The sequence below is a fragment of the Caretta caretta genome, chromosome 2, assembly GCF_965140235.1.
Source record: "Caretta caretta isolate rCarCar2 chromosome 2, rCarCar1.hap1, whole genome shotgun sequence".
In the NCBI taxonomy this organism is placed as follows: domain Eukaryota; kingdom Metazoa; phylum Chordata; order Testudines; family Cheloniidae; genus Caretta; species Caretta caretta.
In genome coordinates this window covers 254,447,574-254,471,265 of record NC_134207.1, presented here as the reverse complement: position 1 = coordinate 254,471,265, position 23,692 = coordinate 254,447,574, and the positions used below count along the sequence as shown (strand labels likewise).

Here is a 23,692-nt window from a genome sequence, read left to right as displayed (position 1 = left end):
TTTTAATAGGAACTAACTTAGTTTTCCTATACTCAAAAGCTTGTTTCCAGGTTCAACTGACTCTAGGATCATTTGGAAAAAGGGCTCTGAGTGTTATGGAAAATTTGGCCTTGATCTGGAATTGGATCATGTACAGGTAGTTTTTCATCTCTACTTTCTAATCCTATGATGCTATTAGACTATGCTTGAAAGTTCAAACCCAGGCATGAAGAATTCAAAGTTCTTACCCCTGGCTTCCAGACCCTGCATAACTCCTGTCTACATCCCTGCATTCATTTCCTCCTCACTTTCTTTGTATCTTTCTCCCACACAGTCCTTTGGAGCTCTTTCCTACTTCACAGTGCAAGTGACCTCTGTTCAGTCCAAGGCAGCACAACACACTAGTACTTTTGCATAACTGAACAGCTGGAACTGAAGTACACATTCAGAGCTAGGGCCTTGGTGTTTTGACTTAGCAGCTGTGCACCTGCTCACAGATAGGGGTTTTTTATTTGGTTGTTTTGGTTTTTTTTAAAGGTGCCCACAGGACTTTGTCCATGGAAATTTCAGCACTTACAGAGTTAGATGGCAGCTGAGCAGGGATTTTTGAGGATATAAATTTTCAGCGTAGGTGCCTAAAGTGGTGATTAGGCACCCAAATCCCTTTGGTCTAGCCCCTGGTCTCCAATTTTGACCATGCTGCTGTCAGAAGAATGTGCCAATACCCTCTCCTTGGAGGCATCCGTGTACAACTTAGTTCTGCACTTATTGTAATAGTACCTCAGGACTGGGACCTTTTTGACGCCATCAGTTTCTCAAATTGTTTATTAAAATTTGTATCCCATGTCCATTTGGACATCTTTGCATGGTAGCTCTCTCGGGATGGTAGTTTGAACAAGTAACGTGTGCACAAATTTCCCTACATAGCTCGCCATTCCAAGCAATTTTTGTACCCCTGCCATGTCTATTGAGGCAGGCATGTTGGTGACAGCCTCACCCTCACTGTGATCGACCTCTACACTTTGCTGCATTAACTCCTCTCCCAGGTCTGTTATTTCCATTATACAGAATTTACATTTTTGTTTTGTTTAGTTTTAGCCCCGCTGCTCTGGTTCTTTCCAGAACCTCTGCTCATGCTGTTCTACTGGTTTTCCACAGATCAAAACATCATCTGTGTAAACCTGAGTGGCTTCTAGACCAGTGGTGGGCTTCCCGCAGCTCCCATTGGCTGGGAACGGCAAACCGTGGCCACTGGGAGCTGCAGGGGGCCGTGCCTGCTCACAGTCAACGTCAGCAAAATGTCTCGCAGCCTACAGTCAGATTACCCTGATAGGCTGCATGCAGCCTGTGGACCACAGGTTGCCCACCACTGCTCTAGACCATCAAAAATGTGCTGTATTTTCTGGTGTAACATCTCAGGAGCCAAACACAACCCAAATGGCATGCCCAAAGGGGATATTGAATGTGCACAAACAGATGCCCAGTTTTTCTAGGAACTCTGCTGATGCATCCACCATAGAAAAATATTTGGCATTGGTCATCTCCCTAAAAAATTCTCCCCTTGTAGGAAGTGGGAAATGGCCCTTTTACATATTTATGTAATTCTTCTGGGGCCTACACATAAGCAAAGGGCACCGTCTTTTTCTCCTACAGTGACCAAGGAATGTATTCACTCTGAGGGTTCTTCTATTCACTGTGTGATTCCCAGAGCAATCAGACTATCCAGCTCCTCTTCTAGCCTCTGCTGTAGGGTGAGGGGAAATTTCAAAGGGGCATGAATTGTCAGGTAGTTGGGCTCTGTCACCTCTATGATTTATGCTGTTGAAAACTTCCCTATCCCCTCGAGGGTGTCCTCAAACCCTTCCTGAATTGTTTTGGGCCCCTGCCCTTCCAATGAGTGCACGCTTTTCATGAGACAAGGGCTTGACACGTTTAACCCAATAAAGCATGTTTCCCTGGTACTATTACAAACTGTGTCTTTTCCAGCTCATTCTTTTCCCATACATTTAATTTGAATATTGCTTCAGTGGGAGGATAAGCTCACCACTGTAAGCCCTGAGTTTACTTTTCATTATCTGTGGCTTTTTAAACAATGTTCACACTTTTTTATGGCAACATATTGGCTTGTGCACCAGTGTCCAACTTAAAATTAATAGATGTCCCATTTGCTTTCAGTGTTCTGCTGCAACCGTGTCCATTGCTTCTAGAACAAATAAATCTGAGCTAGTTGCGCAGTCCTAGACCTCTTTCTCCAGGCTGCGCACACTCTGCTCGTCCTTGCAAAATGATGTAACCTATTACACATCTTGCAATTTTTCCTGTGTGCTAGGCCTTGTGCTGGCTGACATGGTTTGTGCAGCTCCATGTTTTGCTTAATTCTGACTTTGAGCTCTACATGTCTTTCTGCCTGAGATCTTTTTTTTTTTCTTGTGATATTTTGGATTCCCAATCATGTCTACAGTGTCAGAGCACTGTCCACCTTCCATAAACTTCATTCTGGACGGTGTAACTTCTGTTGGTTGGCAAATACTACTTGTCTTATCAAGGGTTAATTCTGGGTCTCACAGCAATCTCTTTTGCTTTTTGTTTTGGATTCCAATCACAATCTGATTTCTTATCAGGCAGTTGCAAGATTGACTCTTCAGCCTTAGATTAGTCACAAATTTTTCTATAATTTCACCTTTTTGTATCCTCAAGTTAAAAACATCCCTTCTGTTTCATATTTATGTAGAGTACAATACTCCTCAAATTTTTGTAACACTGTTTCCTAGTTAGCCTCCTCTGCTTAACTGAAAACTGTTGAACACATCACCTTAATCAAAACCTGCTATTGTCAGAAAAAAGGCTACTTAACTTAGGCTATATTAAAAAAAAAACAGAGTAAAAAATGCAGACAGAAGACCAGCAGCAGGGTGGGGGTCACCCAGTTTATTGCACTGAGTGCAACATCCAACATTCATGATTACTGCCTTGAGGAGAGGCAGAATGTGTTCATGTGGGGCAAGTAGCTCACAGCCTTCAGAGACAGAGTACAGGCTCTTGAGGCAAGAGTGGCTCACCTGGAGGAACAGAGGGAGACGGAGAGGTCCATAAAAGAGACTTTCAGGGACTTTCACCTCATCTCCGGCCCTGTGCTGTTAAGGAGGATGAAAGTCTTGGGGCCGGAGAACATCAAGCTGGAGTGGAGGGAAACTAGTTGGGAACCACCTTCCAGATGATGTCCTGATATTCTCTTGCATGGAGGATATCGCTGCACGGGTCAGGACCCCTGTTATTAGGAAGAGAGACAATAGTAGTGGAGGATTCAATTATTAGAAATATAGATAGTTGGGTTTGTGATGACTGGGAGAACCACATGGTAAATTGCCTGCCAGGTGTGAAGGTAGTGGAACGCTCAAACAAAATAGAGTCCCATTTAAATATAGTACATGAAAGCAATCAACTGAATATTGACAAAATGAACAAGAGCTTATATACAAATACTAAAAGTTTAAATACTAAAATGGGTGAACTAGAGTGCTTAGCATTAAATGAGGATATTAATATAATAGGCATCACAGAAACTTGGTGGAATGAGGGTAATCAATGGGACATGATGATACCAGTGTATAAAATATAGAGGAACAACAGAGTAGGTCACACTGGTAGGGGAAATGGCATTATATGTTAAACAAAGCATAGAGTCAAATAAGGTAAAAATCTTACACAACACAAACTGTACCATAGAATCTCTAAGGATAGAAATTCCATGCTTGAATAATAAGAGTATAGCAGTAGAAATACACTACCAAGCACCTGACCAGGATGGTGACAGTGCTTGTGAAATGCTACAGGAGGTTAGAGAGGCTACAAAACCAGAGAAGCACAATAATAATGGGTGATTTCAGTTAGCCTAATATTGACCGGGTAAATGTCATCTCAGGACGTGACGTACAGATAAAACTTCTAGACACCATAAATGACTTCTTCTTGGAGCAGCTAGTCCTGGAACCCACAAGGAGCAAGGCAATTCCTGATTTAGTCTTAAATGGAGCACAGAATCTGGCCCACAGGGTATCTATAGCTGAACCACTCAGTAATAGTAACCATAATATAATTAAAATTAACATACCTATAGGGGGCATATAAAAAACCGCACCAGGGTAACATTTAACTTCAAAAAGAGAAACTAGACTAAAATGAGGATGCTTTCTAGATGGAAATTAAAAGGAGCTGCCTGTCACAAGGGTTAAATGCCTGCAAGCAGCAGGGGATCATTTTAAAAACCCCAAAATAGCGGTTCAGACTAAATGTATACTCCAAATGAGACAAGACAATAAGAGGACCAACCAAATGCCACTATGGGAAAACAGCAGAGTAATTGAGGCCATCAGAGGCAAAAAGGCATCTTTTAAAATTTGGAAGTCAAATCCTAGTGAGGATAATAAGGTACTTAAACTGTGGCATGTTAAGTGTAAAACTATAATAAGGCAGACCAAGAAAGAAGTTGAGAAGCAACTTGCTAAAGGTGCAAAAACTAACAATGACTTTTTTGGTAGATCAGAAGCAGGAAGCCTGCTAAACAGGCAGCTGGGCCACTAGACATCACAGGTGTTAAAGGAGCACTCCAGGAAGACAAGGTCATTGCAGAGAAGCTAAATGAATTATTTGCATTGGTCTTCGCTTCAGAGGATGTCTGGGAGATACCCACATCAGAGCTATCCTTTTTGGGTGACAAATCTGAAGTACTGTCCCACATAGATGTGTCAATAAATGTTAGAACAAACTGATATATTAATCAGTAATAAGTCACCAAGACCAGATGGTATTCACTCAAGGGTTTTGAAAGAACTCAAATATGAAATTGTAGAACTCCTAACTGTAGTATGTAACCATTGCTGAAACAAGCCTCTGTACCAGATGACTGTAAGGTAGCTAATGTAACACTGATTTTTAAAGTGCTGCAGGAGTGATCCTGGCAATTTCAGGCCAGTACCCTAACTTCAGTACTAGGCAAATTGGTAGAAACTATAGTAAAGAACAGAATTATCAAACACAGATGAACACAATTTGTTGGGGGAAAGTTGACATGCCTTTTGTAAGGGGAAGTCATGCCTCACCAATCTATTAGAATTCTTTGAGGGGTTCAACAAGCATGTGGATAATCCAGTCGATATAGTGTACTTGGATTTTCAGAAAGCCTTCGACAAGGTCCATCACCAAAGGATCATCATGGAATAACAGGGAAGGTCTGCTCATAGATCAATAAACAAACGGTAGGAATAAATGGTTCATTTTCACAGTGTAGAGAGGTAAACAATGGGGTTCCCAATGATCTGTACTGAGTTCTGTGCTGTTCAACATATTCATTAATCAGCTGGAAAAGGGAATGAACAGTGAAATAGCAAAGTTTCAGATGATACAAAATTATTCAAGGTAGTTAAGTCCAAAGCTCACTGTGAAGAATTACAGGGAGCTCTCAGAAAACTGGGTAACTGGTCAACAAAATGGCAGATGCAATTCAACACTGATAAATGCAAAGTAATGCACATTGGCAAAAATAATCCCAACTATACATATATAATTGGCTGTAAATTAGCTGTTGCAACAACCCAGGGTGAAAAAGCTGCCCTTTATTTAGAAATGCTGCTTTAATTCTAGGTTGCATATACTTCAACAAGCATTAAAATACTAAGGCATATCCAAAGTTCCAATGTGTACAAAAACTTAATGATGTAACCTTGAACTAAAGCAAAATCATCGAGAAATGAAAGCATTAATTTCAAATGAATGCTTTGATAAAGATGCAGTTAAGAAACACTTTCTAGTGCTCTTTCTCTATAGTTTTCAATGAGCACTAATGCACTGCTTACGCCAATGATGATGATAAATTAATATATAGAATGGGAAAAGAATAGTTATTGAGATTGAAGGTTGCTTTTGGACCTCCTAAGATCCTGTTTTTTATAAATTTTCTGCAATTAACATGCAACTGGGGGTCTGTGGACTGATCACGCCTGTATTTATTGTTATACATATTTAAAAGGCATCCATCACAGTGGTATCTGGCACAGTTTGTGGCTTAAATTAGGACATTAACATTCCTAATTAGGCGCTTGAGTCAAATTCCCATTGACTCCTGTGGGAATTGGATCATCCCTAGAGAGACAAACTTCTCACAGCACCTCTTCTGCCTGAAGCTTTTTGACAGAAAATGAAGAGGGATTTGGCCTGTCCTCTGAGAGCCCAGCTCTTGTTAAATATGGCTCTGTTTGTGTATTTCTGCCAGGGTTGAATTCCAGTGACATAGGTCTGCTAACACAGAATGTCCTGCTTCCAGCTTCATCCAGCATAGCATAGGTTGCACAGCAAGTTGGAGATGCATAGGTGATCTGTATGGTGATTTGGGTATAGGCATAGAGGCCAAGATCCTGGGCCAGAAAGCAGAACCCAGGTGTAATATGCTTGCACTGGCCCAAAGCGCAGCTGCATTCTGGATTTACTGTGCCTTCCAGATAGCTTTCACAATTAGTCCCACAGAGAGCCCTTTGGAAGGATCAAACCAGGCACTGAAGACAGTGGTGAGAGGCATTTCTGCAAGGAAGCATCTTTCAAACTATAAATGAAAGAATGCAGTTCTGGACAAGGATATGTTCTGAGAATCTAGGAGCAGTGAATTAAACATAGAAGTAGCTTGGAGGAAGCAGTGGCAAGAGAAAATTCCTAGTCAGAAAAAAACACTTTGAACAAGTTTGAGAAATTTATTACACACATTTATTACACTGAGTTTGACTCAGGTTCCTCACTAGATATGCTAGTGACCTTATTTAAGCCTTATAAATGCGTGTAATAATTACAGTCATATCTGAAAGCCAGGTTCCAACAACCCTGGAGGAGGGAAGGACTGAGGGAACCTATGTGAACAAAATAGCTAAAAGTTTGGAGGGCGTAGATGGGAGTGTGAACGTCCTCGACATGAACTGTGACTGTATAGATCATTGCTGCAACCAAGGTCCTTTAGTTGCACCAAATCTTGTACAAAGGAGGTCAAGTAAGGTGTCTATGGGTATGTCTACACTACAGAATAAGGTCGAATTTATAGAAGTCGGTTTTTTAGAAATCGGTTTTATATATTCTCGTGTGTGTGTCCCCACAGAAAATGCTCTAAGTGCATTAACTCGGCAGAGTGCTTCCACAGTACCGAGGCTAGAGTCGACTTCTGGAGCGTTGCACTGTGGGTAGCCATCCCACAGTTCCCGCAGTCTCCGCTGCCCATTGGAATTCTGGGTTGAGATCCCAATGCCTGATGGGGCTAAAACATTGTCGCGGGTGGTTCTGGGTACATATCGTCAGGCCCCCATTCCCTCCCTCCCTCCGTGAAAGCAAGGGCAGACAATCGTTTCGTGCCTTTTTTCCTGAGTTACCTGTGCAGACGCCATACCACGGCAAGCATGGAGCCCGCTCAGGTAACCATCACCCTATGTCTCCTGGGTGCTGGCAGACGCGGTATGGCTTTGCTACACAGTAGCAGCAACCCCTTGCCTTGTGGCAGCAGACGGTACAGTACGACTGGTAGCCGTCATCGTCATGTCCGAGGTGCTCCTGGCCACGTCGGCTGGGAGCGCCTGGACAGACATGGGCGCAGGGACTTAATTTAGAGTGACTTGACCAGGTCATTCTCTTTAGTCCTGCAGTCAGTCCTATTGAACCGTCTTATGGTGAGCAGGCAGGCGATACGGATTGCTAGCAGTCGTACTGTACCATCTTCTGCCAGGCAGGCAAGAGATGAGGATTGCTAGCAGTCGTACTGTACCATCTTCTGCCAGGCAGGCAAGAGATGAGGATTGCTAGCAGTCGTATTGTACCATCTTCTGCCAGGCAGGCAAGAGATGAGGATGGCTAGCAGTCGTACTGTACCATCTTCTGCCGAGCAGCCATGAGATGTGGATGGCATGCAGTCCTTCTGCACCGTCTGCTGCCAGCCAAAGATGTAAAAGATAGATGGAGTGGATCAAAACAAGAAATAGACCAGATTTGTTTTGTACTCATTTGCCTCCTCCCCTGTCTAGGGGACTCATTCCTCTAGGTCACACTGCAGTCACTCACAGAGAAGGTGCAGCGAGGTAAATCTAGCCATGTATCAATCAGAGGCCAGGCTAACCTCCTTGTTCCAATAACAACGATAACTTAGGTGCACCATTTCTTATTGGAACCCTCCGTGCAGTCCTGCCTGAAATACTCCTTGATGTACAGGCACCCCCTTTGTTGATTTTAGCTCCCTGAAGCCAACCCTGTAAGCCGTGTCATCAGTCGCCCCTCCCTCCAAAAGAGCAACGGCAGACAATCGTTCTGCGCCTTTTTTCTCTGAGGACGCCATACCAAGGCAAGCATGGAGGCCGCTCAGCTCACTTTGGCAATTAGGAGCACATTAAACACCACACGCATTATCCAGCAGTATATGCAGCACCGGAACCTGGCAAAGCGATACCGGGCGAGGAGGCGACGTCAGCGCGGTCACGTGAGTGATCAGGACATGGACACAGATTTCTCTGAAAGCATGGGCCCTGCCAATGCATGCATCATGGTGCTAATGGGGCAGGTTCATGCTGTGGAACGCCAATTCTGGGCTCGGGAAACAAGCACAGACTGGTGGGACCGCATAGTGTTGCAGGTCTGGGACGATTCCCAGTGGCTGCAAAACTTTCGCATGCGTAAGGGCACTTTCATGGAATTTTGTGACTTGCTTTCCCCTGCCCTGAGGCGCATGAATACCAAGATGAGAGCAGCCCTCACAGTTGAGAAGCGAGTGGCGATAGCCCTGTGGAAGCTTGCAATGCCAGACAGCTACCGGTCAGTTGGGAATCAATTTGGAGTGGGCAAATCTACTGTGGGGGCTGCTGTGATGCAAGTAGCCCACGCAATCAAAGATCTGCTGATATCAAGGGTAGTGACCCTGGGAAATGTGCAGGTCATAGTGGATGACTTTGCTGCAATGGGATTCCCTAACTGTGGTGGGGCCATAGACGGAACCCATATCCCTATCTTGGCACCGGAGCACCAAGCCACCGAGTACATAAACCGCAAGGGGTACTTTTCGATAGTGCTGCAAGCTCTGGTGGATCACAAGGGACGTTTCACCAACATCAACGTGGGATGGCCGGGAAAGGTACATGATGCTCGCATCTTCAGGAACTCTGGTCTGTTTCAAAAGCTGCAGGAAGGGACTTTATTCCCAGACCAGAAAATAACTGTTGGGGATGTTGAAATGCCTATATGTATCCTTGGGGACCCAGCCTACCCCTTAATGCCATGGCTCATGAAGCTGTACACAGGCAGCCTGGACAGTAGTCAGGAGCTGTTCAACTACAGGCAGAGCAAGTGCAGAATGGTGGTAGAATGTGCATTTGGACGTTTAAAGGCGCGCTGGCGCAGTTTACTGACTCGCTTAGACCTCAGCGAAACCAATATTCCCACTGTTATTACTGCTTGCTGTGTGCTCCACAGTATCTGTGAGAGTAAGGGGGAGACGTTTATGGCGGGGTGGGAGGTTGAGGCAAATCGCCTGGCTGCTGGTTACGCGCAGCCAGACACCAGGGCAGTTAGAAGAGCACAGGAGGGCGCGGTACGCATCAGAGAAGCTTTGATAACCAGTTTCATGACTGGCCAGGCTACGGTGTGAAAGTTCTGTTTGTTTCTCCTTGATGAAACCCCCCGCCCCTTGGTAAACTCTACTTCCCTGTAAGCTAACCACCCGCCCCTCCTCCCTTCAATCACCGCTTGCAGAGGCAATAAAGTCATTGTTGCTTCACATTCATGCATTCTTTATTCATTCATCACACAAATAGGGGGATGACTACCAAGGTAGCCCAAGAGGGGTGGTGGAGGAGGGAAGGAAAATGCCACAGAGCACTTTAAGCACAGCACTTTAAAAGTTTACAACTTTAAAATTTATTGAATGACAGCCTTCTTTTTTTTGGGCAATCCTCTGTGGTGGAGTGGCTGGTTGGCCGGAGGTCCCCCCACCGCGTTCTTGGGCGTCTGGGTGTGGAGGCTATGGAACTTGGGGAGGAGGGCGGTTGGTTACAGAGGGGCTGCAGTGGCAGTCTGTGCTCCAGCTGCCTTTGCTGCAGCTCAACCATACCCTGGAGCATACTGGTTTGGTCCTCCAGCAGCCTCAGCATTGAATCCTGCCTCCTCTCATCATGCTGCCGCCACATTTGAGCTTCAGCCCTCTCTTCAGCCCGCCACTTACTCTCTTCAGCCCGCCACCTCTCCTCCCGGTCATTTTGTGCTTTCCTGCACTCTGACATTATTTGCCTCCACGCATTCGTCTGTGCTCTGTCAGTGTGGGAGGACAGCATGAGCTTGGAGAACATTTCATCGCGAGTGTGTTTTTTTCTTTCTTTCTAAGCTTCACTAGCCTCTGGGAAGGAGAAGATCCTGTGATCATTGAAACACATGCAGCTGGTGGAGAAAAAAAAAGGGACAGCGGTATTTAAAAAGACACATTTTATAAAACAGTGGCTACACTCTTTCAGGGTAAACCTTGCTGTTAACATTACATACATAGCACATGTGCTTTCGTTACAAGGTCGCATTTTGCCTCCCCCCACCGCGTGGCTACCCCCTCAACCCTCCCCCCTCCCTGTGGCTAACAGCGGGGAACATTTCTGTTTAGCCACAGGCAAACAGCCCAGCAGGAGTGGGCTCCTCTGAGTGTCCCCTGAAGAAAAGCACTCTATTTCAACCAGGTGACCATGAATTATATCTCACTCTCCTGAGGATAACACAGAGAGATAAAGAACGGATGTTGTTTGAATGCCAGGAAACATACACTGCAATGCTTTGTTCTACAATGATTCCCGAGTATGTGTTACTGGCCTGGAGTGGTAAAGTGTCCTACCATGAAGGACACAATAAGGCTGCCCTCCCCAGAAACCTTTTGCAAAGGCTTTAGGAGTACATCTAGGAGAATCGCGAATGCCAGGGCAAAGTAATCCTTTCACATGCTTGCTTTTAAACCATGTATAGTATTTTAAAAGGTACACTCACCAGAGGTCCCTTCTCCGCCTGCTGGGTCCAGGAGGCAGCCTTGGGTGGGTTCGGGGGGGTACTGGCTCCAGGTCCAGGGTGAGAAACAGTTCCTGGCTGTCGGGAAAACCGGTTTCTCCGCTTGCTTGCTGTGAGCTATCTACAACCTCCTCCTCATCATCATCTTCTTCGTCCCCAAAACCTGCTTCCGTATTGCCTCCATCTCCATTGAAGGAGTCAAACAACACGGCTGGGGTAGTGGTGGCTGAACCCCCTAAAATGGCATGCAGCTCATCATAGAAGCAGCATGTTTGGGGCTCTGACCCGGAGCGGCCGTTCGCCTCTCTGGTTTTCTGGTAGGCTTGCCTCAGCTCCTTCAGTTTCACGCGGCACTGCTTCGGGTCCCTGTTATGGCCTCTGTCCTTCATGCCCTGGGAGATTTTGACAAAGGTTTTGGCATTTCGAAAACTGGAACAGAGTTCTGATAGCATGGATTCCTCTCCCCAAACAGCGATCAGATCCCGTACCTCCTGTTCGGTCCATGCTGGAGCTCTTTTGCGATTCTGGGACTCCATCATGGTCACCTGTGCTGATGAGCTCTGCATGGTCACCTGCAGCTTGCCATGCTTGCCAAACAGGAAATGAGATTTAAAAGTTCGCGGTTCTTTTCCTGTCTACCTGGCCAGTGCATCTGAGTTGAGAGTGCTGTCCAGAGCGGTCACAATGGAGCACTCTGGGATAGCTCCCGGAGGCCAATACCATCAAATTGTGTCCACAGTACCCCAAATTCAAGCCGGCAAGGTCGATTTAAGCGCTAATCCACTTGTCAGGGGTGGAGTAAGGAAATCGATTTTAAGAGCCCTTTAAGTCGAAATAAAGGGCTTCATCGTGTGGACGGTTGCAGGTTTACATCGATTTAACGCTGCTAAATTCGACCTAAAGTCCTAGTGTAGACCAGGGCTACGGAAAGGTTGTAATTTGCTGGTTATGATTTTACTGTCTGTATGTGTGTATCATTTTTGAATTTGAAGTTATGAATATTGGCTATGTACGTGTATCTCGATGTGTTTGATTCTAAGTAGCATCAGTGAAGCATTTGGTCAGCTTCTTGAGAAAGGACTATTCTGAGTAAATGCCCAATCAAGAAACACTTGACTGACAATGGACTTTGGGTGATGCCAATCCACATCTGAACTTTCCTGGGAAAGTTTAAACTAACATGTAATCAATGGCATCGACCTGTAAAAAGCTGAATCATTCATGGACATGTGACTTGCTCAGGTGGCCATAAACTCCATCTTGTTGTTGTGATTTTGCACAGAGGAACAAAGGGGTTTCTACCCACAAGAGAGAGAATATAAAAGACCATGGAAGCCCCTCCATTTTGGTCTTCAGCTGGCTCAAGAGATGGCCTCTCCACCCCAAAGAGATGCCTGAAAGAAACTGGAACAAAGGTCTGTAACTACGGGGGTGTGAGTGATTGCTGGACCCAGGCCATAAACAACAACGTTGGTCTGAAAAGGATTGGGCCCAGACTCGGAAGTAGTCTAGTCTGTGAAAGAAGCTTATTGGGACATCTATGAGAGTGAGATTTACCTGTATTCAGTTTCCTACTGTATTAAGCTTAGACTTGCATGTTTTATTTTGCTTGGTAACTTACTTGGTTCTGTCTGTTGTTACTTGGAACCACTTAAATTCTACTTTTTATACTTAATAAAATCACTTTTGCTTATTAATTAACCCAGAGTAAGTAATTAATACCTGGTGGAGCAAAAGGTGTTCATATCTCTCTATCAGTGTTATAGAGGGCGGACAATTTATGAGTTTATCCTGTATAAGCTTTATACAGAGTAAAAGGGATTCATTTGGGATTTAGGCTCCCAGAAAGACTGAATATTGGGTGCTGGGAAAGACCCTGTTAATTGAGAACCCCCTGGGCTAAGTGAATCTTAATTTCTGTGAACAGGAGGGAGGTGTGGCCAAACCTCTTGGTCTGTGCTGTAGTTGACTGGTGTGTCCAGCTCAGCAAGTTGGGAGCGGAGGGAAGCCTTCTCTGGCGGGGGGGGGGCGGGATTTGTTCTCAGTGTTATCCCAGCACATTGACTGACAGTCTTGAGGGAGTTTCTGTGACCCAACCTGTCACAGGGAGAAAAGGCAATCACACGCTAATACACTCAGGCTATGTCTACACTACAGACTTAAGTCGACGCAAGTTACGCCAATGATCATAAACCTCTATAATTACATCACTTGTGCATGTTCACACAATGTTTCTTCTGTCAGTACAGTGCGGCCACAGTTGGTGCTCTAGCATTGACAGTGAGAGCAGCGCACTGTGGGTTGCTATCCCACTGTACAACTTGCCACCTTCTGCAGTTAGGAGTGGTGGGAAGGCAGAGTGGAGCACAGTGCATCATGGGTGCAGGCTCAACGTCCAATGCAGGTTTTTTTTTCTGTCCCATCATTCCAAGGGCTTCTATGTTTTGTGCCATTTTTCAATGGCCCAGTTACTGTGAGCCCACCATCTCTGCCTGAAAGGATGGATCCTGCACTGCGCTCTATTGCTGTGGTCAGCGTTATGAACACAGCGCGACTAATGATGCAGTATATCATGAGCTCTGAATCTGAACAGGAATCCATGATGTCTGACATGCTGTGTGCCTTGGAAAGAAGCAAAACCAGATTACTTTGGGCATTCATGGAACAGTTACACATGATGGACCATGGTTATTGTGCTCAAGAAACAAGAACTAAGTGGTGGGATGGCATTGTTATGCAAGTCTGGGATGATGAGCAGTGGCTGCAGAACTTCTGTATGTGCAAAGCCACCTTCCTGGAACTGTGTACAGAGCCTACCCCAACACTGCAGTGCAAAGACACCAAAATGAGAGCTGTTCTCTCTGTGGAGAAGCACGTGGCGGTCACTGTGTGGAAGCTGCAACTCCAGACTGCTACCGGTCAGTAGCAAATCAGTTTGGAATTGGGAAGTCCACCACTGGGGTTGCATGCACACAAGTGTGTAGGGCCATTAATCATATCCTGTTACAAAGGACTGTGACTCTTGAAAATGTGTGTGAAATAGTGGATGACTTTGCAGCAATGGGATTCCCTAACTGCAGTGGGGCAATAGATGGCACGAGTATCCCAATTTTGGCCCCGGACCATCTTGCAATAGAGTACATCAGTGGAAAGGGGTACTTCTCTATGGTACTGCAGGCACTTGTGGATCACCGGGATCATTTCACTGATCATGTGGGGTGGTCAGGGAAGGCGCATGATGCATTTTCATGATTTTCAGGGACACGGGCCTGTACGGAAAACTGCAAGTGGGGGCTTTCTTTGCAAACCAGAAGATTCCAATGGGGCATATTGAAATGCTCATAGGGATCCTGGGAGACGCAGCATACTCTCATGCCTCATGAAGCCTTACACGGGAAACCAGGACAGCAGCAAGGAGTACTTCAACAATAGGCTGAGCACGTGCAGAATGACTACTGAATGTGTGTTTGGCAGCTTAAAAGTTCATTGGCACTGCCTTTATGGCAGTTTAGAGCTAAATGAGCAAAATATTCCCACAGTCATAGCGGCCTGCATAATATTTGCAAAGCTAAGGTTAAAAAGTTTCCCCAAGGGTGGAGCATGAAGATAGATTGCCTGCCGGCTGATTTTGAGCAGCAAGATGAGGGGCTATTTGAGGGGCATAATGGGGACTATTCAAACGAGGGAGGCTTTGAAGCACCATTTTGACAATGAGCACCAATAATACGTTTCCATAAAGTAGTCTGCCATTCTTTGTTAACTTGCCACCTTGCATGAAAATTTTGATGATTGCTTCCTGACTGATTTGTAGTGTGCAAATATGCAAATTGCCACTGTGTATTAATTCCAGGAGCAACCACCTTATGTAGGGGAGAAATAAAGATTACCTTTCAGAAAGTATATTTTTTTTTATTAAATAGCAATAAACACAACATAACTCCCTTTCAACCAAGCATTTTCTAACACTGAAGGGCACCCTCCCAATGGAGGCTTTCATCGCAGTGTGCAATTCCAGCTATCATTTTGGAAGCTGTCTGAAGGGGTGGCATGAAGAGGGTACTGCAATAGGCTGGAAGACGCAAGGAATGTATGTGAGGAGTTTAGGGACTGCATGGCAAACAGTTCTGTATGGGCTGCAAGGGGTGTCAAGCACATATATTCTGCCTGTAGCGCAATTAAGGACTTCAGCATTTTTGTTTGCTCCTCTATCACTTTTATCACCTACTCTTGGCCAACAAACATTTGGTCCTGGCCCTGCTTATTTTTAAATTTTCATTGTTTCCCTTCTTGCCCTGCATTCTTGTTCTGCACCATCAGAGCATTGGAGACCTCCTAAAACACATCTTCCTTTTGTAGTTAGTCATTGGCTGCATGTGTGTTCTCTCTACATGCAGCACTGGCTCTGGCCAGATAGTCCGCATAGCAGACTCCAATCAAACTGCCTAATAAGACCACAAGTCTTGGTTTAGTAGCAAAGGCACCTGGCTAGGTTTATAGTCAACAAAGTACAGTCCTAGCTATCTGGATCAATGTCTACAGTTACATTAGTACCTGTATGCTCGTAACAATGAACTCAGCTCAGTGAATAGTAGGACTTTCTATTCCCTCCTCAGCCAGCCAAAATACTCCTTCTGAGACCCCTCTTTATACACCGATACAAACAAGTTACATATTGCTGCTCTCACACGGTTCGTTAGCACCCTTTACCTTACACGTTGGTTCAATCAAAACATCTCTAGCCATCATACTATCATCCTGACCTTATCTTTAGGAGGGGTTAACATGTTCCTGCTATCTTTGGGGAGTGTGTTTGTACCATACTTAGTATCAGGGTGTTCTGGTACCACGCTTCTGGAATGTGTTTGCATAAGTGTCCTGTGCCTAGTACTTCTCAGGAATGTGTGTGTCCTTGCAATACCACAGCCCTGTCCTTGCCAGAACCTGTGAACTTAGAAACAGCCATGTTTTATAACAGGGCCTGGCTTCTGCTCACAGTCTGCCTTTTGTTCACTTTGTTTATATCAGCAGGGCCTGACTACTACTTTAGTTCGGCCTCAGGCATCATTTCAGGCCTCATGGCTCAGGGTCTCTTCTTCTACTACACCTTGCTCCTCCTTGGTTGCTTCCTTATCTGGTGGAGATGCTCCATCGGTGTGTAGGGGGTTCCCCTGAAGGTCACATCTGCAAAAACGCAAGGAACAACAAACAGAAGCACAACTGTTAGTAAACTCACATCATCTAATCATAATAGTAAAATACACCTCTTTCTCACTGTCCCTTGGCAAACACACAAGCTTGGCCAATGCCCTAAAAATGGTGAGTTTGGCCAGGGGGATGATGACACACCTTCAAGAGGGGGCAAAGGGTGTTTTTTTAAGGGGATCACTGTAAGCAACTAGGGACAATATCGTAAATTCTGCCACCATTTTCCACAGGCAGGGGTCATTGAAGACAATTGTACCGATGCTGGTTCTGTTGGGACCCAACTGAGAGTGCCAATTCAGGACAAATTGCTTAAAGCAGGGAAATTACAGCCCAAGGCTGGGGTTTCTATGCACACCACGGCAAACCAAACCAGTCAGACGGAGAGGAGTTTGGTTTTACCCCACTGGCTAACCACAAGTCACACAAGCAATTCCCTTAGACACTCAGTTTCCAAGTATCACCACCAGTGCCACTTGTTATGAGGAAAAATGGTTATGAAAACCAATACCCCAGTAAAAGAAAAAAGGTTCTCTCGATCCCAAAGGACCAAGCCCCAAACCCAGGTCAATATACAAATCAGATCTTATCCACAAATCACACTGTTGCCAATCCTTTAGAATCTAAAATCTGAAGGTTTATTCATAAAAGGAAAAAGATTAGATGAGAGCTAGAGTTGGTTAAATGGAATCAATTACATACAGTGATGGCAAAGTTCTTGGTTCAGGCTTGTAACAGTGATAGAATAAACTGCAGGTTTAAATCAAGTCTCTGGAGTGCATCCACAGCTGGGCTGGGTCATCAGTCCTTTGTTTAGAGCTCCCATTTATAGCAAAGTCTCTCCAGAGGTAAGAAGCAGGATTGAAGACCAGATGGAGGAGCTGCAGCAGCTTTTTATAGTCTCTTGCCATGTGGTCTCTGCTTTCTTTGTCCCACGGACAAGCTGTCCCTCACATGGTATGGAAAAACCTCAGAGTTCTGTCCATAGGCATGTCCCTGCATACCTTGCTGAGTCACAAGGTGTGTCTGCCTTCTCTCAATAGGTCAATTGTATAGCTGATGGCCCTTGAAGGGCCATCAAGCAGAGCAGACACCAACTTGTCTGGGGTGTCATCCAGAAGCATAGCATAAGTTTGAAATACAGACAGTATAGAGCCAATATTCATAACATCAACTACAAAAATAATACACATATACAGATGGCATAATCATAACCAGAAAACCATAACCTTGTCTCAGACACCTTATTTGACCCCTTTTATACAAGATTTGGTGCCATACAGAATTTTGGTTGCAACAATGATCTATACAGTTACAGATTCTGTAAATAACGTCACACCAATAGCTTACTCCTGAGGGTAACCCAGGATGCAAGGGTGCATCTCCTACAAGTGTGTGGCTTCAGATCGGGTCCCTGTGCTGCTCACCTGTGTGCTGCTTTAGGCCCTGCACAAGTGATTGACAACTGGTGTGGGAAAGTTTCCTACAACAAAGCTGCTCTGCCAAGGAACCTTTCGCAGAAGATTGGCGAGTATCTACCAGAAAGTTTCCTAGAGATCTCTCTGGAGGATTCACGCAATATCTCGGTTGTGACAGGTGTCGGTCGGTCCTCCGAGCCCCTAGGGGCGATGGAGAGATATGGTCTCCGTGGCCGGCCTTGGCCACACCTTCCGGGCGTTGGGGAATTAGTGGGAAGGTGTGCCGGCACGAGTCAGTAGCGCGCCCCTCAGGCAGGGGCGCGCCGGGGTAGGGGAATGCAGGCCCACCCAACTCCACTGCGTTCCAGCCCAGGGCCCTGACAGTGGCGGGAGGCGAAAGTCCCCACGCTGGGTCAGCGAGGCCGTCGCGCCCGCTGACCAAACACATCCACCCCACAGTGTAGTTCGGCCCCTGGGCTACTTCCTACCCGATCTCTCAGGCGGGTCGCTCCGGTCCCTCCATCTCCTCCGGGTATTCCGCTGCGGGCAGCTCCGGTTCCTCCATCTCGTCCGAGTATTCCGCTGCGGGCCACTTCCTCTCCCCCTCGGTATCGGACTCATGCTGGCCCGGGCTGCAGTCAGGCACCTCCAGGTTCTCTGGGTATTCAGCGGCCGGCAGCCCTGGTTGCCGCAGGCCTTCCCCCAGGTCAGGCTCCTCCTTGCCCAGGGCTTCCCCTGGGTCAGCAGCAGGATCACAAGGGAGCAGCCTGTGTCTGTCTCCCTCCCTGGTGCTCTCCTCACTGGGCAGAGGGCCCCGCCCTTTGTACTTCCTGTCCCACCCTTCCCCTTCCGGGGATTGGCGGAAGCTTGGCCTGGCCCCGCCCACTCAGGCTCAGAGGGGGGCTCTTTACCCTCTGGTTCGGAAGGGAGCCACCCTGGCTCCCTACAAGGTGTACATTAACACACTGTTCCACCCCACTGAGTAGTTGCACAGGGGAATGTGAAACAGAATTAAACACAGCTAGTCTTGTACATTTCTATTCCTTAACCCACTTATAGCATAAAGCAAAAGACAGCTCTAACTCATGTAACTGAGCAGTATCAACTCAAAATGATCACTTACCAGAGCTCCCCTCTCCTGCATCATGTATGCCAGAGACGAAGTGCTGGGACTAGCTCAAACCTCTGGAGTTGAGATGATGTCCTGGCTTGCAACAGTACTGGACAACCCTGTCGCCTGTCCCATCTCATCTTCCAATTCCACTTCCTTGTCCATCACTTTGGCCTTGGGGTTGAGTCTGCTGGCCACTGTCTGCAGCCCCCACAAAGTATCCATGGGGCTCTTGGCAGTGGAGGTGGGGTTGCGCCAAGGATCACGTCCAGATCCTTATAGAAGAGGCAGGTCTTTGGCACAGCACCAGAGTGACAGTTTGACTCCCTTGCCTTCTGGTACGCCTGCCTCAGCTCCTTTATCTTTGCATGGCCCAGATGCGTGTCCCGCTCATAGGCCTTATCCAACATGCCATGAGAAATCTGACTGTTGGAGAATCTTCATATTTGATCACATCAAGGAGGGCAGAGGTCCATGAATCTATGACTGACAGAGTTGCTCTGTCAGTTCATTAGCGCAATTCACTTAGCTGCCAAAACAGCCGACAGGCGATAACTTCTGCTCCCCCAATTTATTTAGGCCTGGGCTACACTAGGGGCGGGGGAGTTTCGAACTAAGTACGCAACTTCAGCTATGCTATTCACGTAGCTGAAATCAAAGTATCTTAGTTCGACTTACCTGACTGTCCTGAGAGCGGCGAGTCAACTGCAGCGGCTCCCCCGTCGACTCCACTTACTCTTCCTGCCGAGGTGGAGTACAAGCGTCGATTCGGGGATCGATGTATCACATCTAGACGAGATGTGATAAATCGATTCCCAATAGATTGATCACTACCCGCCGATCCGGTGGGTAGTGAAGACGTACCGTTAGAATATGAAGCAAATTGTTTTTTCCCAGTCTCAGTACCACTGCATCTCTTTCATGGATGCTTAAGGTTCATCCTTCCAGCTGACATCATCCTGATAGAGGTTAATGACAGTGCATTTCCAGATCACTTATTGGCTGCAGCGCCCATAGACGTCAAAGGGAGTACCAGGTGCTCAGCATTTCTGAAACCCAGGCCACTTTGTTCAATGCCTAGTAGAGCTATACAGAAGACAGAAATTCCATTTCATGGAGGATTGAGAGATTTTGAAATTTGTCTGTGTTCTAGTTGGGCACAACCCTGCAAAATGTTGAAATTCTCCTAAAAAAAATCCAAATTTTTTGTTTCAGATCAATTGAAACATTTTGATTTTTCAAAACAAAATGTTTCATGTAGACTATGATTTCTTATATTATAATAAAATATTCACAATTAAAAGATATTTTAAAAATAAAAATGTTTCAGTCCAAAAACCTCAAAACAGGATGTTTCAACACCAAGCTTTTCCCCAAAGTTTTTCTACAAAACAAAATTTCTATAAAACTGACATGAATTTGCAAAGCATTTGCCTTTGGATAGAATTGTGTTCTCTGATGGACAATGGTTCAACTGAAGTTTTTTTCTGTCCAGCTCTAATGCCTAGACATAGTTCTTGATGCCTTTGGGCCACCCAAGTTAGAAAATGTAGGTGTTAAGGTTCCTTTCCCACTCTGAACTCTAGGGTACAGAGGTGGGGACCTACATGAAAAAACCCTTAAGCTTATTTTAACCAGCTTAGGTTAAAACTTCCCCAAGGTACAAACTATTTTACCTTTTGTCCCTGGACTTTATTGCTGCCACCACCAAGCGTCTAACAAAATATAACCGGGAAAGAGCCCACTTGGAAACATCTTTCCCCCCCAAATCCCCCCAAGCCCTACACCCCCTTTCCTGGGGAAGGCTTGACAAAAATCCTCACCAATTTGCATAAGTGAACACAGACCCAAACCCCTGGATCTTAAGAACAAGGAAAAAGCAACCAGGTTCTTAAAAGAATTTGAATGAAAGAAAAAGTAAAAGAATCCCCTTTGTAAAATCAGGATGGTAAATACCTTACAGGGTAATTAGATTCAAAACATAGAGAATCCCTCTAGGCAAAACCTTAAGTTACAAAAAGACACAAAAACAGGAATATCCATTCCATTCAGCACAGCTATTTTATCAGCCATTTTATCAGCCATTCATCACTCCGATGAAGTGAGCTGTAGCTCACGAAAGCTCATGCTCAAATAAATTGGTTAGTCTCTAAGGTGCCACAAGTCCTCCTTTTCTTTTTGCGAATACAGACTAACACGGCTGTTACTCTGAAACCTTAAACAAAACAGAATCTAACACATAGCTAACTAGAGTGCTTATTAACTCTTTACAAGAGTTCTGAAGAGCATTCCTGCTCTGGTCCCGGTTAAAGCAACACACAGAGAGAACCCTTTGTTTCTCCCCCCCCCCCCCCCCAACTTTGAAAGTATCTTGTCTCCTCATTGGTCATTTTGGTCAGGTGCCAGCGAGGTTATCTTAGTTTCTTAAATTAACCCTTTACAGCTGAAAGGGTTTTTCCTCTGGCCAGGAGGGATTTAAAGGTGTTTACCCTTCCCTTTATATTGATGACAGTATGTTTATAGGGTTTCGGGATATACCGTTGTCCACATATTTGTGTTTCCAGGCATGGTTTCATGGTTGTTCAAATAACAATGGGGGTGCTCACTGTATGCTCACTGTAATATTGCCTCAGTTATCTTGGCTCAGATTATAGGGGGTGTTTCTTTTTAAATATGCAATTTATTATACTGATGTGTGCTAAACTGTGAAACATATATGTTGTGCAACATGGCTGAACTACCATTGCAGCAAGAACCATATTTTGTCCTCTTGATTTGAGTGGAATTTGTAACTGTAATGTATGTTTTTTGCATTAAATAATGTATTGTATTTTTCCTATAAAGCCCTTTGAAGCTTTCAAAGGGCACTCTAGATTAATAAATGTTATGTTGTTCCTTGCCAGAACTACGCTGAATTTCCCATATGGTCTGGAGCTTGTTTGCCAGAGCTGCAACACACAGCATGCCAAATCCTGCACACACATGTTCTACTTGAGCTTCATTCAGGAAGAGCTTCTTCTAGCTGCTTTAATTGTTCAGAACTTGCAGCATTTGACATCTCAGCTCAAGCCAAAAACTAAAATGTGTAAACCCAGACTACACCAAGACAGTGCCAAATAAAAGGCTAAACAGCCGAAAGCAAACAGATTACGTGATGGAGAATTCTTACTGTTAGCCACGTGCTGGGGCACTCAGAGGAGCTAACATCACCCTAGAAACTAGCAGTGCCACTATTGGAGGCATTTTTTCCTGAGCTTGGATAAAGGTTCAGATGGAAATTTGGCTTGGAGTCAGGAGGGCATCCCAACCAGGCTGGGAGTTTGGCATTCAGCCAAGAGGGTATGCTCTAACTCACTGGAGAAATGGAAAGACAGCATGTGGGAGAAATCACATTGCTTTGCAAGCTTCAGAAAAAGAAGGGTGGAATTCCAGACTGTCCAATGTAAAGGAAGGGTGATTCCTGGGATGTCCAATTCATCTGTATTAGCACACTAAAACAGCTTCAGTTTAGACTTCTTGAGCAAGATATGATCAGAATGAATTTCACAGCCCTAACCCATCATAGAAACACACATTTCAGAGTTGATACAGGAACCTATCATGACTCAGAGATTCAGGTTTTTTTTAGGGTTTAAATGGATACGGAGATGAAGCACGGTAGAAAAGATGTCTGCTTTCCATGTGAGAAGTGTTCTGATAGGACTGTTCCAAAGGAACCTGAATTCAGAAGCACAACTTCTTGGAAGGAGTGGAGCACTAGCATCTGTCAGGCCAGTGCATACAGAAGTGGTTACAGTCTCCTCAAACACATTCATAAGGAGGAAGTGAATTTACTGGATTGCCTGTTTAGTGTTTCTGAATAAATATGGAAGGAGCAAGCTCAAGTTTGTTTCTTCAGTTATTTCCATAATTTTATAGGACATATTTGAGTTTTCATATATATACTATATTGTTTGTTTTTCCTGCATACATGATGTTCATTTTACTAAGAAGAAAAGGAGTACTTGTGGCACCTTAGAGACTAACAAATTTATTTGAGCATGAGCTTTCGTGAGCTACAGCTCACTTCATCAGATGTTTACCGTGGAAACTGCAGCAGACTTTATATACACACAGAGAATATGAAACAATACCTCCTCCCACCCCACTGTCCTGCTGGTAATAGCTTATCTAAAGTGATCAACAGGTGGGCCATTTCCAGCACAAATCCAGGTTTTCTCACCCTCCACCCCCCACACAAATTCACTCTCCTGCTGGTGCTAGCCCATCCAAAGTGACAACTCTTTGCATAATCAAGTCGGGCTATTTCCTGCATAGATCAAGGTTTTTTCACATCCCCCCCCCACCCCCATACACACACAAACTCACTCTCCTGCTGGTAATAGCTCATCTAAACAGACCACTCTCCAAGTTTAAATCCAAGTTAAACCAGAACATCTGGGGGGGGGGGGTAGGAAAAACAAGAAGAAACAGGCTACCTTGCATAATGACTTAGCCACTCCCAGTCTCTATTTAAGCCTAAATTAATAGTATCCAATTTGCAAATGAATTCCAATTCAGCAGTTTCTCGCTGGAGTCTGGATTTGAAGTTTTTTTGTTTTAAGATAGCGACCTTCATGTCTGTGATTGCGTGACCAGAGAGATTGAAGTGTTCTCCGACTGGTTTATGAATGTTATAATTCTTGACATCTGATTTGTGTCCATTTATTCTTTTACGTAGAGACTGTCCAGTTTGACCGATGTACATGGCAGAGGGGCATTGCTGGCACATGATGGCATATATCACATTGGTGGATGTGCAGGTGAACGAGCCTCTGATAGTGTGGCTGATGTTATTAGGCCCTGTGATGGTGTCCCCTGAATAGGATTTGTGCTGGAAATTTGTGCTGGAAGCTATTACCAGCAGGACAGTGGGGTGGGAGGAGGTATTGTT

The 23,692-nt window shown here is 45.2% G+C and overlaps 2 protein-coding genes across 9 annotated transcripts in view; one reads left to right on the top strand and one right to left on the bottom strand.

The window, feature by feature from the left end:
• LOC125631227 (uncharacterized) overlaps positions 1–23,692 on the top strand; it is a 110,404-nt gene that overhangs the window by 62,715 nt on the left and 23,997 nt on the right. For 2 of the 8 annotated variants that reach the window (XR_012667299.1, XR_012667294.1), the window contains exon 2: positions 40–136. The exons of 4 other annotated variants lie outside the window; for them this stretch is intronic. Coding sequence is in view for 1 of the 4 variants with exons in the window: in XM_075125997.1 (XP_074982098.1) it covers positions 40–136; positions 21,663–21,879 (314 nt within the window). In the remaining 3 variants the exon portion in view is untranslated. Of the gene's footprint in view, positions 1–39; positions 137–21,662; positions 22,644–23,692 lie in introns of those variants that run through there. 2 more of the 8 variants (XM_075125997.1, XR_012667300.1) reach the window with 2 other exon arrangements.
• LOC125631226 (myb/SANT-like DNA-binding domain-containing protein 7) lies at positions 10,349–12,301 on the bottom strand. Its single transcript, XM_048837574.2, has 2 exons — positions 11,011–12,301; positions 10,349–10,422 (listed from the first exon to the last, which is right to left on the bottom strand). The coding sequence occupies exons 1-2, from the start codon at positions 11,592–11,594 to the stop codon at positions 10,365–10,367; spliced, it is 642 nt and encodes a 213-aa protein (XP_048693531.2). The 5' UTR covers positions 11,595–12,301; the 3' UTR covers positions 10,349–10,364.

Excerpts from the sequence above, each read along its gene's own strand:
- LOC125631226 (XM_048837574.2), bottom strand. The coding sequence starts at position 11,594 with ATGCAGAGCTCATCAGCACAGGTGACCATGATGGAGTCCCAGAATCGC. Across the intron at positions 10,423-11,010 it reads AGGCGGAGAAGGGACCTCTG|CTGCATGTGTTTCAATGATC; the intron begins GTGAGTGTACCT and ends TTTCTCCACCAG.